A 19,557-nucleotide genomic window follows, 5' to 3' on the forward strand; every position below is an offset into this window, starting at 1 on the left:
CTAATTAGCCCTGCACCATCTGCATAAGGTGGTGTCATGGTGTCTTTACCCACTTGAGAAAAGGTATGTACTCCTTCCTGCCCAGGCCATTATTCAGTTTTCAGCACTGATACTTTGACAATTACTTGGGCCATGCAACACTGTACACAAATGGCTTTCATATAATTTCTTTGAGACAGAGCCTTCTTTTGGTGGCATTTAATGACCACTGGTCTACGCTCATTGGCTCTATACCTTCATTCATTATCTGCACTGTCCAATGAACCGCACACATTTTAGTGCTTGCGAGTGCGGCAAAGGGTATTTTAAGAAATAGCCTCCTGCCCACCTACCTGCACTGTCCAGCCTTTTATATACTGTGTTAAAAGCAATGTCTACAAAACATTAATAGTGCCTAAAGAGTACCTCTAAATATATACCTTTTGTCTCAAATTTTTCTGAAAAATAGCAGTGGAACTTTCTGTATCTGGGGACTCTATACAGCTTCAGAAGTATATAGCTATACATGTACATATATGTAGGGCTGCAACTAACGTTTTTTTCATAAATCGATTAGTTGGCCGATTGTTTCGAGTAATCGGTTAATAACCAAAAAAAAAAAAGTAAAGTATTGTGTATAATTTAGATAATATGTAAAGTTTAAAAAAAGGCAATTTATTCTTAAATATCTACATGCAGTGGTAAATATAGATAGCCAATTATATTGCTAGGGAGCAAAATCTCTAATCAACTCTGAGAATAATAGACAGAAGAGAGATACAGTATATACTATTAGGAGGAGGTTGAATCTGGTAAATATCATCAGACTCAGAGATTTTTTTTTTTTTTTTCCCCTTTTAAATAATTAAAAAAAAAAAAAAAAAAAAAAAAAAAAAATGACTGTTTTGCATATTTTCAAACAGAACTGTAATATATTATATGCTGGCCATACAAAAACAATGTCTTCCTTCAAATAAAAATGTAATTTTAATAACTTTCGTTTGATTTTCTAATCATTAGTGGGGTCAAATCGACGTTAGTTTTCAACCACAGTGACGGGAACATTTATAAATAGAAAACTTCTTGGTCAAAGGAATTTTTAGACAGTGTATGTGGTTTAAGTCCAGAAATTACATTAATTTTAAAACAGAATGTTAAAAGCAAGTGACATTTTCAAACAAAATTCTTTCATTCAATGTAAAAATATTCAATGTAAAAATATTTTTTGTATGAATATTCTTGTCTGAAAATTGATCCATGTGACCAGCAAAATGCTCGGTACACATCTATGCAGTTTGCTTTTGATTTGATCCATTTCTGCAGTGTTTTAGCTGTGCGTTTTGAATTTTGCACACGTGATTTTGCTGCAATTCGCGTTTTTGCTTTTTTTGGGCAGAAAAAAAAAAAACACACAACAACACACAAATTGCTGCAAAAACGCATTACATGTTTTTCTTCAGCTTCTCCATTGAAGTCAATCGAACCAAAAACCATTTGTGTTGAAAAAAGTCCTTGACCCTTTCCAAATACACAGCAGCTGAAAAAAGCATAGATGTTAAAGTGTCCCATAGGAAACCATGTTAAATAAACTGTAGTGGGTTTCTGCAAAAAGCACCAAAAAAAAAAAAAAAAAAAAAAAAAAAAAAACAAACACATAGGGGTGATCCAGGTTTAACATGTTTAGTAACATAAAAAAAAAAAAAAAAACTAAAACTAAAATTAGGCCTTTATAGGGCAAAGAGCAAATAATCGCTACTGTAAGGGGTTCCTTTTTTCTACTGTGGAACAGTGAAAGTAATAATATTTATAGTAGCGATTGTTTGCTCTTTTTGCAGTATAAAGGGCTATTTTTTTTGTTTTTTTAACCCCATTATGTTAGTGCCCGATCAATTATGAAATTAATCGATTACTATTTTTATAATCGATTAGTTGTTTCCGCCCTACATGTATACAGTGTGAGATCCTCTAAGGCCTGATTCACACTTATGCATTTTTTTAGTGCTTTTTGCATTTTGCAGATTCTGCAAAAAGCACTGAAAATGCATAGGTGTGAATCAGGCCTAAGGCACTGCTCCCCCTGACTACAAAGTCTGCTGAGATTAGCAGTGATTTTCAGTGGTGCTGCTACCATGCTGCTCAAGGTTTTCCTTGCTGGAAAACACACACAACATGGCACAGAGAAAAAACAGCCTTAGGGAGCCCAGAGGTATTGCTGGAAAGTAATGTCCTCTTTTTGCCTTTTTTGGGAAAAACTTCCACAGTTCAGGTCCCCTTAAGCAAGAGCAGCTAAAGAACCATGCAAACATAATTTTACCTGGTTCAAAAAAGTGCAATGTAAATGTTGCTAAAAGGAAATGGTCAAATTTTCTGTATAAAGTGCCTTGAAAAACTATTCATACCCCTTTGAAATTTTCCTCATATTTTTTGTCATGTTACAACCAAAAACATAATTTATTTTCTGTGATAATCCAACATAAAGTGGCACAAAATTGTGAAGTGGAAAGAAAAATGATAAATGGTTCTCAAATTATATTTTTTTGCTAAAATATCTGAAAAGTATGGCGTGCATTTGTATTCAGCCCCCCGAGTCAATACTTTATAGAACCACCTTTCACAGCAATTACAGCTGCAAGTATTTTTGGGGATGTCTCTACCAGCTTTGCACATCTAGAGTGACATTTTTGCCCATTCTTTTTTGCAAAATAGCTCAAGCTCTGTCAGATTGGATGGAGAGCAGCTGAACAGAAATGTTCAAGTCTTGCCACAGATTCTCAACTGGATTTAGGTCTGGACTTTGACTGGGCCATTTGAACACATGAATATGCTTTGATCTAAACCATTCCATTATAGCTCTGGCTGTATGTTTAGGGTCGTTGTCCTGCTGGAAGGTGAATTTCCGCCTCAGTCTCAAATCTTTTGCAGACTAAGAGGTTTTCTTCTAATATTGCCCTGTATTTGGCTCCATCCATCTTCCCATCAACTCTGACCAGCTTCCCTGTCCCTGCTGAAGAAAAAGCATCCCAAGAACATGATGCTGCCACCACAATGTTTCACGGTGGGGATGGTGTGGTCAGGGTGATGTGCGGTGTTAGTTTTCCACCACACATAGCGTTTTGCTTTTAGGCAAAAAAGTTACATTTTGGTCTTATCTGACCAGAGGACCTTCTTCCACATGTTTGCTATGTCCCCACATGGCTTCTCGCAAACTGCAAACGGGACTTCTTATGGCTTTCTTCTTGCCACTCTTCCATAAAGGCCAGATTTGTGGAATGTACCACTAATAGTTATCCTATGAACAGATTCTCCCATTTGAGCTGTGGATCTCTGCAGAGTTACCATGGGCCACTTCTCTAAATAACGCTCTACTTGCCTGGCCTGTCACTTTAGTTGGACGGCCATGTCTTGGTAGGTTTGCAGTTGTGCCATACTCGTTCCATTTTCGGATGAGGGATTGAACAGTGCTCCCTGAGATGTTCAAAGCTTGGGATTTTTTAAAAGAAAATTTTTAATTTTTTTTTTTTTTTTTTTTTACACAAATCTAAAAAGTGTTGTGTGCATTTGTATTCAGCCTCAGTAAAAATATAGCTGTTCTGTGAAGCCCTCAGAGGTTTGTTAGAGAACCTTAGTGAACAAACCACGTCATGAAGGCCAAGGAACACACCAGACAGGTCAGGGATACATTTGTGGAGAAGTTAACCTAACACTGCTCTAAACTTCTCCACAAATGTATCCCTGACCTGTCTGGTGTGTTTCTTGGCCTTCATGACGTGGTTTGTTCACTAAAGGTTCGCTAACAAACCTCTGAGGGCTTCACAGAACAGCTACTGAGCTGTTTTACTGAGGCTGAATGCACACCACACTTTAGAAATTTGTAAAAAAAAAAAAAAAAAAAAAAAAAAATAGAAACTCATTTACCTTCCACATCACAATTATGTGCCACTTTGTGTTGGTCTATCACATACAATCCCAATAAAATACATATAAGTTATTTGTTGTAACATGACAAAAATGTGGAAAACTTCAAGGGGTTTGAATACTTTTTCAAGGCACTGTAGATATCCATTTGCAGAATGTTGATATTGATAGCATAGTGAGCAAGTGTTAACCACTCTTGTTTTGCACTAGGGACACCAGTTGGATTGAATGTGGTTTCTACACCTGTGTGGATGTGCCCTGGGTTCCTCCTATGGCCCAAAACACACTAGTAGGTTATCTGGTGTTTAAACAAATTATTTCTTGAGTGAAACTGTATGTCACTGTAAGTGGTCTCTTCTACAACATAGAGAAAAAAAAAAAAAAAGGGAGAAACTGGTGCATGTATTCCGTAAAGTACCTTATAATATGGTGGCATTAGAAACATAAAAAACAAAAATTAAATTTTGAATGTTGATTAAATCAGAGAAAAGGGAATATAGGGATTATGACGGTGCCAGGAAGAACACAATATGTTCCAATATTAAAATAAACAATTTTTATTAATACATAACAATTATGAAAAACAAACAATAGAATTACAAAAGCATGGTGTGCATAAATGCTAAAAACATATCTGTAGCGAGCTTCACGTCACTTGGCCTCATAGATGTAACGGCCAATGCAGTAGGTAGGTATTTTAAGTATCCGACATGTTTCGCCAGTATTGGCTTCTTCAGGGATAAGTTATTAATACCTAGAGTGCTACAGTAATTCTATGAAAGAAATATAACAATCAGTAAATATAATCGGGCAAGTAATACAATGAATACAAGAAAAATATCAAAAATTCAAATATATATATATATATATATATATATATATATATATATATATATATATATATATATGTTTGTGAGCTGTCAGTGTAGACTGACCTCCACCACCAATCAAAGAGCACCAAGGGGACATCCTCACATATGCACCATCGGGTGGCCTAGAAGCCTCCACCCCAGAACAACCACCCAGCCAGACATTCTACAGATGGAAATGAGGTACCTGCAAGTCACCAAGGGGGTGCCACACACTTCCAGGGCTAAACCTCCAGCAAAGATCACAATAGGTAGCTGCAGGGGGCAATAGGAAGGACTTGGCCAAATGTGTATCTAAAGAGGTATAATTATTTGCAATGAGTTCAGGGTGACTTGTGTGGGCACACCCCAGGGATTTAACCCCTCTCTACTCTTTCTTCCTGTATTCTGTCCCAATTTTCATGCCATGTGTGCAGGCGTTTCTTTTGGGTTTTACATATATCCCTGGATTGTTCTCACCCACCCTCACCTCATCCCTTTGTGTGCCTCGGTTGGCATCCCCGTACCTTCGGATGCCTAAAAATTTTTCTCTTATTTTCCCTTCAAATTTCCCCTCCTCTTTTCCCCTTTTTCCTCCCCATTCCCTTCCTTCCCTTCCCAACCCTTCCTTTCTTCCCCCTCTGCTTTCCCCTCTCTTGTTCTTCTTTTTCCCCTCTTTCCCCCTCTCTCCCCCCCCCAGCTCCCCTTCTGGTTTCTCTATAGTCTTTGAGCCCCTGCACTCCGCTGTGGGGGATGTGCACCCGATCCGGTGCTTCCAGCCCCCTGTCAAGGACACATTTAGCTGTATGGACACCCAAGGGCTTTGGATCTTCCTCTGCCCGCTCCAGCCACGGCGCACTGGAAATCAATGCCTCCTTCCAGGTATCATTCTGCCTTATGCGGCGTCTGGTACCGCGTCTTGTCTGTGATGTTGTGTACATCACTATGGACACCACCGCAATGCCCTCTGGACCTTGTAGGCCTGGATGGATTTGCGGTTGGCGCATGCGCTGTGGCCTTTTTCGTCCGCTCACACGTGCGGTGACGTCAGACGCCGCATGTGTGTGGGGGGCATAAGAACGCCGGCATCCCAGGCCAGCATACACGCCAGGGATGCTACAGGACACCGACGTACTGATTGTTATCTGACCCGGTAGGCACCATTATGGACCTTCAATGTTTGGGGCATAAATAGATTTACCTCTTGCTGACACTATCTTTTGCTCTCTGGCTTATCTCATTTAGTGCTATCGCTGGCTGTAGGCTCTGTCTAGCCCAGCATCTCACTGTAACATCCACTTAACGGTAAGTGTTAACTTAGTCCGTTTTTTGTTGGTGCAATCTACTCACAGGTTAACTAAAGTGCATCTTATAATTACACCTCCCCCCAGATAATCCTATAAATGGCACATAAATTCTTTCCCGTCTGTCTATTTAACTTATAGAGATACATCTCCTGTTGCTGCTTAGAGTTCTTCTCTAAGCCAAGGATCCACTGATGTCCTGTTACTCACCTTAAAGAGTATTTTTTTGTAAGTATATCAATTGGAGACTATGTTAGTCCCATACAATCTCTCTATTAACTATTGGGAGTCACATGACCCCCTTAGAAAGATATAAAAATTATGATAATGAACTCATTGCAAATAATTATACCTCTTTAGATACACATTTGGCCAGGTCCTTCCTATTGCCCCCTGCAGCTACCTATTGTGATCTTTGCTGGAGGTTTAGCCCTGGAAGTGTGTGGCACCCCCTTGGTGACTTGCAGGTACCTCATTTCCATCTGTAGAATGTCTGGCTGGGTGGTTGTTCTGGGGTGGAGGCTTCTAGGCCACCCGATGGTGCATATGTGAGGATGTCCCCTTGGTGCTCTTTGATTGGTGGTGGAGGTCAGTCTACACTGACAGCTCACAAACATATATATTATATATATATATATATATATATTTGAATTTTTGATATTTTTCTTGTATTCGTATTACTTGCCCGATTATATTTACTGATTGTTATATTTCTTTCATAGAATTACTGTAGCACTCTAGGTATTAATAACTTATCCCTGAAGAAGCCAATACTGGCGAAACATGTCGGATACTTAAAATACCTACCTACTGCATTGGCCGTTACATCTATGAGGCCAAGTGACGTGAAGCTCGCTACAGATATGTTTTTAGCATTTATGCACACCATGCTTTTGTAATTCTATTGTTTATTTTTCATAATTGTTATGTATTAATAAAAATTGTTTATTTTAATATTGGAACATATTGTGTTCTTCCTGGCACCGTCATAATCCCTATATTCCCTTTTCTCTGATTTAATCATTAAATTTTGGGATGAGGTGCTGTATCATATTGAGGACCGCCCAGCTACATAGTAAATTTTGAATGTTGTAAGCACAGTAGCTCTAACAAAAAGAGATTGTTTATTGGTCATTCCATAGTCAAGCTTTTACTTTACACTTATGCCGCGTACACACGATCGGAATTTCTGACAACAAATGTTCGATGTGAGCTTGTTGGAAATTCCGACCGTGTGTAGGCTCCAGCGGACATTTTTTGTCGGAATTTCCGACCAACAAAAGTTTGAGAGCTGGTTCTCAAATTTTCCGAAAACAAAATCCATTGTCGTAAATTCTGATCGTGTGTACACAATTCCCACGCACAGAATTCCACGCATGCTGGGAATCAAGCAGAAGAGCCGAACTGGCCATTGAACTTCCTTTTTCTAGTCCCGTCGTACGTCACCGCGTTCTTGACGTTCGGAATTTCCAACAACATTTGTGCAACCGTGTGTATGCAAGACAAGTTTCAGCCAACATCCGTCGGAAATAAATCCACAGTTTGGTTGTCGGAAATTTTGACTGTCTGTATGCGGCATTAAAAAGGTATATTTCCACTTTTGCAGTCAAATTTAAAAGCGGTAATAAACCCAAAAGCAAAGCAAATATTCACTATAGTGTAGCTTACCAATTGTTAAATGTGGTGGCTACATTTGTTTTTTTCAGGCATTCTTTTAGTTATTTTCACTTGGTGATCTATCCAGCAAGTCTGGTGTTTTTCAATAGAACAAGCTGCCCTGCTGATGTAGCAGTTAGAGGGTTGTGACAAACCATTTAAAACACTGACAGAGGTGCTTAGGGTGATCAGCTTTTATTCATTTATGTAAAACCTTTATCCCAAGAGGAACAAAATCTGTTGCTGCAACTGCATGTTGGCTGGAGTTTGGGTATATTGTGTTAGTGTTTCTAAATGTGCTAGTCCATCCAAAAGTACCTCCCCTCAAACAGACAATGCTGCTGTTCAATGATATCTTTGGGCTTCTTCATCCAGATTGGAGGCACTCTAATACAGGAGGTGTGTTACTGGGCAAATCAAGTTTAAACAGGGAAAAAGCCTAATAAAGAAGACGAGTACAGCCACCACATCTATTGATTGGTAACGTGCAATATTTTAATTTTTTTTTCCTTTAGATTTAAACACCACTTTAAGAAAACCCCACTATATGTTTGTTACGTGTTCTCATTTATACAACATGCCCAATTTATTATTATTTTTTAATATTTCTTACCTTCTAGATGATTTTTAGGAGGAGGTGTCATGACTGACTGCAAGGTTTTTTGAAAAATGTTAAGAGTGAAGCCCCGTACACATGGGCTGCATGCCGGCTGACAACGGCCGTTTCAATAAAAAACGGCCGACATTTGGCCCGTGTGTGGGGCAGCCGGTCCGACAGAAGCCAGCCATTTGGCTTCTGTCAGTGAGAGCATGCTAAAAAAACTAGTAACCAAATGGCTCCTGATCATCGCTCTCAGCCAATGGCTAAAAGAGCGTTGATTGGAGTGTTCTGGCGGGGGGCGTCCCCCTGTCAGAACGCAACAGCTCAGCGAGGGAGATCGCTGTACTAACATCAGTACAGCGGCTCTGACTGGAGGTGACAGTTTTTTTCTCTGCCCCCAGAGTACAGACAGGGTCAAAGTGGGAGTAAATGCCCGTGGATAATTTTTACCTACAGGTAAGCCTATAATAAGGCTTACTTCTAGGTAAAGTAAAGATCTCCTGAACGCGCACAGTTTAGGAGATCTTTACTTGTGAAGCTGCCGGTGACATCACTAGCGCATGTGCTCTGAGAGAACGGTATACCCGTGCTGTTCCTTCAGAGCCCTGTGCTGTGAACAGCATTTCCCGCGTGCATGCATGGGAGTGACTTAATCGTGGCTCGTCCAATCAAAAGGACCAGAGCCTGCCAACCTAGAAGGAAGACCACTTGAAGATAGAAGCCTTGTCAGCAGTGACAACGCGCCGCTGGAGGGCTTGATTTTAAGGCAAGTTTTACAAAATGTGTTAGCACATTATAACTTTGCCTTGCAGAAAAAAAAAACAACAAACAAACCAGTTTAGTTGAATTAGCTAGGCATTTTCCTTACTAGAGGGTCCAGAATAGAGCATCTAAAAAAGGTAAGCTGCCATTTTGAAATTTTTTTTCACATTATGCTAGGAGAATGGGGACATGTAACAAATATAAAGTAGGTGTTATCCCAATGTAGCCAAAGTTTTTAATTTTTACTCTGTTTTACTGTATATTGACTAGTGTTCATCACAGAATTAGTTATATCATAGAAAACGACTCAAAACGTAGCAATATGTAATTAAAAGAAGTAGAAATAGCGAAAACAAAAAAGAGCAGAGAATGAGAAAAGTTCAATCAGGCACTGACCCAATTGGTGGTATGCCATCCACCTCTATCCTCTCTACTTTCTTAAGAAGATTTCTTTGATAAGGAACATATCTTGTTGTTGGAGCCAGATGCTCTGCTAATTTACTGTTAGACACAGCAGATATAAACCTTCCAATAAGAAAACCATCTCCAGTTTCACCATTTCCTTTCATGAATTCAAACACAAGGGTTACAGGAAAATATCCATAGAAAGCAGTTGAGGCGCGAACCTGAACGTCATATACAGCTCCTGCAAGGAAGAAAAAAGTAGTGACTACATATATTTGATACAGACCAAAAAGATGCTCATTTACAGGATGCTGGTTCTTGGTGTAACTCAATAATTAGGTTATACACGAGCATTTGCTTCAGGAGACCTCCCACCGGATGGTGTTCCTATTTTCCACCTGTCTGGTGGATTGGATCGGATGAAAAACGGACCTGTGGTCCATTTTCACCTGTTTTGTCCATAGGAGGAGAAACGATCTCACGCTGAGTTTGTCAGGTAGAGGCACCCATGTGAAAGGGGCCTAAGGCTGCTTTCACACTGAGAAGTTTTCAAGCGTTTTTGCGGGGGGGTTGGGGAGTTGCGGAAAGCACATGAAAAGCTCAAGAAAATGATATACATACACACACACACACACACACACACACACACACACACATACATATACACTTGCAGCATTTTTGGGGAGAAACACATGCCCACACACACCAAAAATGCTCCTCCCCATTAAAATGAATGGGAACCACCACCAAGCCTTTTTTTGGCAGTTTGAGTCACATTTTATATAATAATACATTTTGTATTATTTATATTTTTTATTATATTTATACACACTGGACCAGTGTAACTGTGCATAAAATATCCATACCTGGAATTCTTCTTTGAAGTGGCCCCAACAGACACAGAAACTAGAAGGATTTCATGGATTTTACTCCAGTATAACATTACAGACATTTTGAGAAATGCTTTCCTACATCTAGTGGGTCAAGCTTGAGTCATTCATTTTTCCCACCCTTTCTTCTTGCCCTGTCTTCAGGGGTTTTCCTCTTCCTTGTCTTCCTTCTGTGTCCTGGATCTACCCCTCATGGATCTTCCTAGGATGTCCCGAGGGGGGCCTACTAGTCTCTGCTCTGTATAGTGCTGGCCTATAGGCAGTAAAATGAAAAATCTCTTTACTTAGGCTTATCTGTCAAGCAAGTACATTGCTAATATTGAGTTCTGGAGGACTGTTCTCCACTAAGGCCGGACCTTGAATCGTGTTGGGCAGGCTAAATGTACCAAGTTGATCAACTTGGGTACAAACCAGCCAGCCTATCACCTATCAGCGCTGTGTACTGATGGAAGAATCATGCAAATTTCACTTCCTGTAACCCGTGGTTGCAGGAAAGAAATTCACACCGTCTTTGGCCTGCTTAAGTTTGTCTTCTGTAATAATTTACGAATGGAAGGTGTGATACGTCACTGGTCCTATCCTACTACCCATTCTTTAGACAATATTGTTCTGCACCTTGTTAAGAGACACTTGGAACTTTTGTTAGGAGATATGCTTTTGCCTGTGGTCCACTACTGTCTTTTTTTTTTTTTTTGGAAAATACCAGAACAAACACCCCCACACATCAGAGTCTTACACAAACCAAAACATTGTTTCGTTCTTACCTGGACTCAGCAGTAAAGTTTTAGAAGCAGACACACTGTGCTTATCGTGAAAAGAAAAGACGCCCATCCTACGTAAACATTTGTACTGGACAAAAGTCACTGACTCATTAGATGTGTTCTTAATAGAAATAGGAAATATCTTTTCCTCATTTGGTGGTAGAGGAAACCTTATTCGACCATCCGTGATGTCATGCTCTGTTGTAATCTGTATGCCATTTTTCCCACAGATGAATGCTTGTCTAAAAGTGAAAACGTTACATATTACCAATTAGCAAATTCCCCCAAAATATAGTAATTCAAATGATAGATTAATCACCTGTTACTCTTCAGCCATTGAATAATTTTACGTGCTTTTGGTTTGGAATAGCTCTTTCCACCCTGAGCTGGGGGAATAAACATAGGTTCATTGCCTCTGCGAATGGCTACCCACTGATCTGTCAGCGATGAATTTACTCTAGCATCCTATTTAAAAAAAAAAAAGAAGGAAGAGGGGGGGGGGGGGGGGGGAGAAATAGGTTAGTACATATGTCAGAACTGTGAATTGGTAACCTGTTTGATCTAAAATTTAATAAGCATTATCTAAACTGCCAACAAAAAAAAAAAAAAGAAGAAGGAGCATGGTTTCAAGCTGGCTCAAACTCTTGATGCGCAAATCATTAGAACCAGAGTACAGAGCCCCATTTTATGGAAATCAATTTAGTAGAACTGATCCTTAAAGTGGATGTAAACACAATTTTTTTTTTTTTTTTTATCATACTGTAGAGTATAAGATTTCCTATCATTTGAGCCCAGTCTTGCCACACAGAGTTAATCCATCTCTGAGCAATCCTCTTATTGTTCAGTGAGAAAAATCTTGACAAACTGGGAAAAACTGTCAAATACTCCCCCTGGCTGTGAGTGACAGGTGATTTACATCTCGTGCACTAGCCTAAGACATGCGTTATTTTTTAATTCCCTCCCACTCCTTTCTTCAGCAGCTCTGCAAGGATTGGCTGTTCCACACCTCAGCATGATTTGGCATGCTGAAGTCATGTGATTACTTTCCTGTCTTTTCACTGGATGTTAGAGATCATAGCAGAAGTTCAGTGTTAGAAATAAACAGGAAAAATGCATATTGACAAGGAGCGTAGAGGTGGGCGGGGCGTCTATTGACATAGAATATGCAGTTTTTCGGGTCTAATAACAGACAGAGGGGAGACATTTGACAGGTAAAGATATATGCAGGAGGCATGTATATCCTTAGAGATTACCCCTATGGCAGTAGTTTAGAAAGGATGACATTGGGTTTACATCCACTTTAAACCTGAAACTCTTGGAATACATTTACATTTTTGTTAGAGCAGGGTCTAACACTCCAGCCATTGCTTAGTTATTTAGCCAATTTCCCGTTGGGAATGACCTATCGGTTGAAACATGTTGGGGCGGAGCTTTTGCTGAAGTCATCACACCCACCTGAGGTGACTGATTTTGTATACATGCGATTACATGCACAATACTTTGTTAAATAAATCTGTGGGTTGCACTATGGACTGTTCTCTTATTTCTTACATGGGCTTTATATACATGGTGGAGTGGAGGTGCAGACAGTGAATTCCTGCTGTACTCGGAAGTTCCTACGTGCCACAGAATATCCTGCTGCCGTGATTTCCCATATGGTTTCAGAACTGTGGATGGATAATCAATAAAACCCTGCTATAAAGACCACCAGTAAACGGGGGTCCCATCATTTAAGAAGCTGCAATTGGTGGTGTATTCACGAGGTTGCATACTAACATTCACAAGCGGAAGTGTAACGAAACGTTCCACACTCCTTGAGTGCTTTCATCATATACCACTTCCTCCCAGTCTGGATATAGATATCAGATATTCCAACCGCTCACAAGCACAAAACAAGACGATACATGTTTAGTTGCTGAACATGGACTCCTATTTGAGATGACACACAAATATATACACAGCAGGCTTACAATAAGAACTGTAACCAGAAACCTAAATTAACATGAGCTAATTAACTAATCCCATAAAGCAGCCGATGTGACTCCGTGCCCTCCTGAGCATTGTTATGATTAATCAAGATTTCACTATAGGTCAGACTTGTCACCGAGCTTCACACATTAGTATAAACACAGGACACCTTCTCACAATAGCAGGAGCTAATTACAATTAACAATACAAACAGTGATTCCCCCCCCCCTCAGCCTAGTAGGCCACAAACTATAGTAGGAGTAGACTGTCTGGCTCCTACCCAGTTCTAGAGGCCAATGTTATCAGCTCTCTCAACTAACATGTTGAGTTCAGAATCAAACAAACCAAGAATAGTCTTTACATATCCTGGGAGATATTGTGGATAAATATTACTGTCCCATTTTAAGTAATCCAAGACATACCCTCCCAGTCACCATTTCCAATATGGCATACACAGGATTCCCAGAGTCTGTGGGGGGACAAGGACCCGAATCCAAAAGTAACACCACCTCAAGGGTCCCCCCCAGGCATACAGCTCACCGTTCCCCCAAATGCCAGGGCCCATAATCGGTAGGCAAGAGGCTAGCATTCAGTCCCCTCCAAAAGCCTCTGTCCTGGATGAGTCTGTCACATTTCTCCCCCATCAAAAAAGTTGACCAACAAGGTCCCAGACCTCCACCTGGTTTGGACATGCATTAGTCAGGCAGAGTGAACTCACAGTCTGTCCGCATGATCTCCTTTCTTGGCTGCAAGGAATAGTTGAGATCAGTAGGTGTGGGGCAGAGGTCATTGACTCTGTCCGGCTGTCAGCGCTTCAGCTGGGTGGCTTTTACCATTCCATGGCTTGGCCTGTTGCTGGGCAGAGGTGCCCACTGCCCCAGTTCCCTGAAGCCGAGAAGAAACTTCAGGTGCTAGGCAGAGGCCAGCGGCGCTCTGCCCTGTTGCCAGCGATTCAGCTGGGGAGTAGTAGCTTCACTACATCAGCTTGTCGCCGGAGAGAGGGGCAGACTGCCCCAGCTCCCTGGATCTCCACAGTTGTTGCCGGTGCTGGGAAGAGGTTGGTAGCACTTTGCCCTGTTGCCAGCACTTCTGCTGGGGACTCCACATCATCTGCTCTGGCTAACTGTTGGGGCAGGAGGCTGGATTCCTCCACTCCCAAACTGTGTAGCTGCCATTGGGGAGGTGTGGGGCTGCTTCCTGTTACGTTCCCTCATCTGGCTGCTGGGATGACATGTCTCTGGTACTGTCTCCCAGGTGCACGGATCTTTGCTGGGGAGGAAAGACCGCTTCCTCCACCCTGGCCAACTGTGGGGAGAGACAACAAACACCTCCTCTCCCTTCTCCCCCTTTATCTGCTGCTGGGAAGGGATTGCCACCTTCTCACCCTGAGCCTCCGGAACTGCCACAGGTGTGGGGTAGAGGTCTTGGACCCTCTGTTGACCAGCGCTTCAGCTGGGGAAGTTCCTTGCAACACCACAGATACTGCTGTTGGTGCTGGGCAGAGCACAGTGAACTTTGGCCCTGATACCAGCTCTTCTGCCAGAGGCTCATCAGGTTGTTCTTCCTCAGCAGAAAAAAGTCTATCAAATCCCCTGTGTCTGCAACTGGCGTTTGGGGATAGGAGGTTCACCATCTCCTGTCCGTGGAACCCAGAAGATGCTATCGGTGCTGGGAAGGAGGTTAGCAGAGCTCTGCCCTGTTGTCAGCACTTCAGCTTTGGGGATGGCAATCTCCAGATTTTCCACTGCCAAATTCTCTGGCATGCTGCTGGACAGGCACATTCCTCCATCCAAGATCATCCCATGCAGAAACAGGATCATCAAGGTCAGTCAGCATTTGCTGCATCCACCATAAGACCTCCGCGTTCATAGCTGCGGGGGGCAGGTTGGCAAAGCACACTGTTACTCTGCCACATTGCTGACTCTTCAGCCAGGATTTCAGAGTTGTCAACTGGTATTTCCTGATAGTCCCAGGCAAAAGGTAGCCCAGCCCTGGTGCTGAGCAGAGTCTAGCAGCCGTCTGTAAGCGATCTCCAGCTCCCATTCCTGAATGGCCAGAAACTCTATATCTTCCAGTGCCCAGTGCACTTCCGAGACGTTCAGTAGCCCTTCTTTGAAATTAGGGTTGTCCCGATACCGATACTAGTATCGGTATCGGCACCGATACCGAGCATTTGCCCAAGTACTTGTACTCGGGCAAATGCTCCCGATGCTTCCCCCGATACCTAGAGGACAGCTGTGATCGGCGGTGGGGGAGTTACAAGATTCTCCCCCCCGCCGGCTTTCAGCTGCTTTAGTGATACAGCGGTGATCGCTCACCGCTGACTGTCACTGCATCCTCCTCCATGTCCCCTCCTTTCCTCTGTGCCTCTCCGCTGTGACTGTCCCCTCCGATCCCCTCTCCTTCTCTGTGCCTCTCCGCTGTGACTGTCCCCTCCGATCCCCTCTCCTTTTCTGTCCCCCTCCGCTGTGACTGTCCCCTCCGATCCCCTCTCCTTTTCTGTCCCCCTCCGCTGTGACTGTCCCCTCCGATCCCCTCTCCTTTTCTGTCCCCCTCCGTTCCGCCGTCCTCCTCCTCCTTGCTTTGTGAATAGACACAGAGTCAGCTGACTCTGTCCATTCACATAACTGAAACATTGTAATCTCCTGTGATTACGATGTCTCAGTTTATGAATGGAGAGGAGCCGCTGTCTTCTCTCCATTCATTCTCAGTGCAGCTGAGGCTGCAGAGAAAGGGACTGGGGAATCTCTATCCTCGGTCTCTTTCTCTGTCTCAAGGGGGAGATATCAGAGGTCTGTTAAGACCCCTGATATCTCACCAAAGCCCCCCAACAGGGCTGATTTAAAAAAAAAAAAAAAAAAACACACATATTGCAATAAAGTATAAAAAAAATATTATTTTAAAAATAAAAATTGTAAATAAAAAAAAAAAAGAAAAAACACACACACACACACACACACACACACACACACACACAGTTCACCCCCTCCCCACCCCCCCAAAAAAGAAAGCACTGTAAAAAAAAAAAAAAAAAAAAAAAAAAACCACCACACACACCACACTGTCACGTGATATTAAAAAAAAAAAAAAGTATCGGTATCGGCGAGTACTTGAAAAAAAGTATCGGTACTTGTACTCGGTCCTAAAAAGTGGTATCGGGACAACCCTATTTGAAATCCACGATTTCGTCCAACCACCACTCCAAATCACTCCCAAAGCTAGGGTCCCCTGTCAGCTTTACATACAACAGTCCCAGGCCACCTTAGCCAAAGCCTTCCGTTGGGCAGTCATTCGCTATCCAAGGGCATGCTTGGGATACATGCCACCGGAGGGGTCTGTAGCTCTCATCCAGCCGCACCTGCTTAATTCAGCTGTCTTCTCCTTGTGCATTTTTTTCTCCCAAAAGGAGCACCTGCAATCCATACTGCGACCAGTACCTTTCCTGGATGGAGGGGAGAACTTTTCCCTGGTGTCGCTGGTCACGGGCTAGCACTTCCTTCCAGAGTTCGCAGTGGATAGAATTAAACCATCCCAGCAGGACCTGCTCTGATACTGGTCCTCTATGCTGTATCTGCATCTCTCGCAACCTCCTGAATTCCTCTTCCATGGCGGCTGGTATCTGTACCTCTCCTCTCCTGCTATCCGAACCTTGGATCCAAGTGGAGGTTTGGATGACTGCAGGAAGCGTTCCACTGCTGCCACCAATGTAACGAAACGTTCCACACTCCGCTTGAGTGCTTTCGTCATATACCATATGGCAAAATTTGCAATGGTGGTGGACCCCGACTACACAATTACTTGATCCATTTGGACATTTATATTAAAAAGGTGGTGGTGGACTTTCATCATGTTTTTGCTTATTGATTTCAGGAGTGGATTACTTATCCAGGACACATATGAAATAGTAGCAATAACCCATCAAAATACATTTTGATTGGTTATGAAAGATGTGTAATCACTTGGTTTAAACGTTTAACATTGTATGATATAAGATTTTGTATTAGTATTCATATAGCAATTTAAAGACACAGGGCAACATTTATTGTTTGGTGTACACTAGCATTATCTGTTCCTACGAGTGCTTGCTGTGGGTGTGTGTTGGTTTTGCTTTTTTAAGGGTTGAGCACTATGCATAGTTTTTTTTCTGTTATTCAGCCAATTTCCCCATGTCAAGTGATGGAATTAAAAAGGACTCCGAACTGAACTTTTCCTTTTCACTGCTGTGATCTGACTCTGTTAAAGGGAGGCTACATTCATTCTTCATTGTCCCACTATATGTAGTAATGTGGCCACCCTCTCTTGCCTACTCCTGAGTTGAACTAGGAACTATGGGATTTAGGGTCTGCATAGAGAAGTGTACATGACCGAAACAAACATGTGCTGCTCATTCCAAGCAAAACAGAAGTGAGGAGGGAAAGGAGAGGTTCAAGACCTTACAAAAAAAAAAAAAAAAATAAATAAATAAAAAAGAAGGATATTACAAGGCAGAAGGAAAATATATCTATCTATCTCTTTTCATGTGACAACACTGGATTAAAAAAAAAAAATTATATATAATTATTATATTTTATATTATATTATATATTATATTATATTATATAACTTTGTACACTCTCTACTTTTAAATTTGCTGTTCCCTCAAAATGACTCACAGAGCCATTGATGTCTAAACCACTGGCAACAAAAGTGAGTACACCCCTAAGTGAAAATGTCCAAATTGGGCCCAAAGTGTCAATATTTTGTGTGTGGCCACCATTATTTTCCAGCACTGCCTTAACCCTCTTGGGCATGGAGTTCACCAGAGCTTCATAGGTTGCCACTGGAGTCCTCTTCCACTCCTCCATGACGACATCACAGAGCTGGTGGATGTTAGAGACCTTACGCTCCTCCACCTTCCGTTTGAGGATGCCCCACAGATGCTCAATAGGGTTGAGGTCTGGAGACATGCTTGGCCAGTCCATCACCTTTACCCTCAGCTTCTTTAGCATGGCAGCGGTTGTCTTGGAGGTGTGTTTGGAGTCGTTATGTTGGAATACTGCCTTGTGGCCCAGTCTCCAAAAGGGAGGGGATCATGCTCTGCTTCAGTATGTCACAGTACATGTTGGCAAATTATGGTTCCCTCAATGAACTGTAGCTCCCCAGCGCCAGCAGCACTCATGCAGCCCCAGACCATGACACTCCCACCGCCATGCTTGACTGTAGACAAGACACACTTGTCTTTGTACTCCTCACCTGGTTTCCACCACATACTCTTGACACCATCTGAACCAAAATAAGTTTATCTTAGTCTCATCAGAGCACAGGACATGGTTCCAGTAATCCATGTCCTTAGTCTGCTTGTCTTCAGCAAACTGTTTGCAGGCTTCCTTTGCATAATCTTTAGAAGAGGCTTCCTTCTGGGACGACAGCCATGCAGACCAATTTGATGCAGTGTGCGGCGTATGGTCTGAGCACTGACAGGCTGACCCCCCCCCCCCCCCACCCCTTCAACCTCTGTAGAAATGCTGGCAGCACTCTTACATCCATTTCCCAAAGACAACCTCTGGATATGACACTGAGCACGTGCACTAAACTTCTTTGGGCGACCATGGCGAGGCCTGTCCTGAGTGGAACCTGTCCAGTTAAACCGCTGTATGGTATTTGCCACCATGCTGCAGTTCATTTTCAGGGTCTTTGGAATCTTCTTATAGCCTAGGCCATCTTTATGTAGAGCAACAATTCTTATTTTCAGATCCTCAGTGTTCTTTGCCATGAGGTTTCATGTTGAACTTCCAGTGACCAGTATGAGTGAGTGAGCGATAACACCAAATTTAGCACACCTGCTCCCTATTCACACCCGAGACCTTGTAACACTAACGAGTCACATGACACCTGGGAGGGAAAATGGCTAATTGCCATGCTAAAGAAGCAGAGGGTAAAGGTGATGGACTAGCCACGCATGTCTCCAAACCTAAACACTATTGAGCATCTGTGGGGCATCCTCAACGGAAGGTGGAGGAGCACAAGGTCTCTAACTTCCACCAGCTCTGTGATGTCATCATGGAAGAGTGGAAGAGGACCCCAGTGGCAACCTGTGAAACTCTGGTGAACTCCATGCCCAAGAAGGTTAAGGCAGTGCTGGAAAATAATGGTGGCCACACAAAATATAGACGCTTTGGGCCCAGTTTGGACATTTTCACTTAGGAGTGTACTCACTTTTGTTGCCAGCAGTTTAGACATTAATGGCTGTGTGTTATTTTGAGGGGACAAGCTGTACACTCATTAAATTTACATTGTAGCAAAGTATAATTTCTTCTGTGTTGTCACATGAAGATATAATAAAATATTTACAAAAAAGTGTGAGGGGTGTACTCACTTTTGTGAGATACGGTATAGCCCATTTAAGGAAGATAGAGGCACCACTGTGCCCCTCTTACCTGGGCCTAGCTGGTGCTTGAGGTGCCTGCTTCCGCTGGTGCTGCGGATCTC

At 42.3% G+C, this 19,557-nt stretch overlaps 1 protein-coding gene across 1 annotated transcript in view; it reads right to left on the minus strand.

Moving 5' to 3' along the window:
- Positions 1–19,557, minus strand: part of LOC141128437 (putative helicase MOV-10) — a 142,421-nt gene that overhangs the window by 63,560 nt on the left and 59,304 nt on the right. Inside the window, exons 3-5 of the mRNA XM_073615723.1 lie at positions 11,441–11,586; positions 11,125–11,363; positions 9,462–9,711 (exon numbers count right to left, since the gene is read on the minus strand). Of these exons, the coding sequence (XP_073471824.1) occupies positions 9,462–9,711; positions 11,125–11,363; positions 11,441–11,586 (635 nt within the window). The remainder of the gene's footprint in view (positions 1–9,461; positions 9,712–11,124; positions 11,364–11,440; positions 11,587–19,557) is intronic.

Source organism: Aquarana catesbeiana, linkage group LG02 (genome assembly GCF_042186555.1).
Source record: "Aquarana catesbeiana isolate 2022-GZ linkage group LG02, ASM4218655v1, whole genome shotgun sequence".
Taxonomy (NCBI): domain Eukaryota; kingdom Metazoa; phylum Chordata; class Amphibia; order Anura; family Ranidae; genus Aquarana; species Aquarana catesbeiana.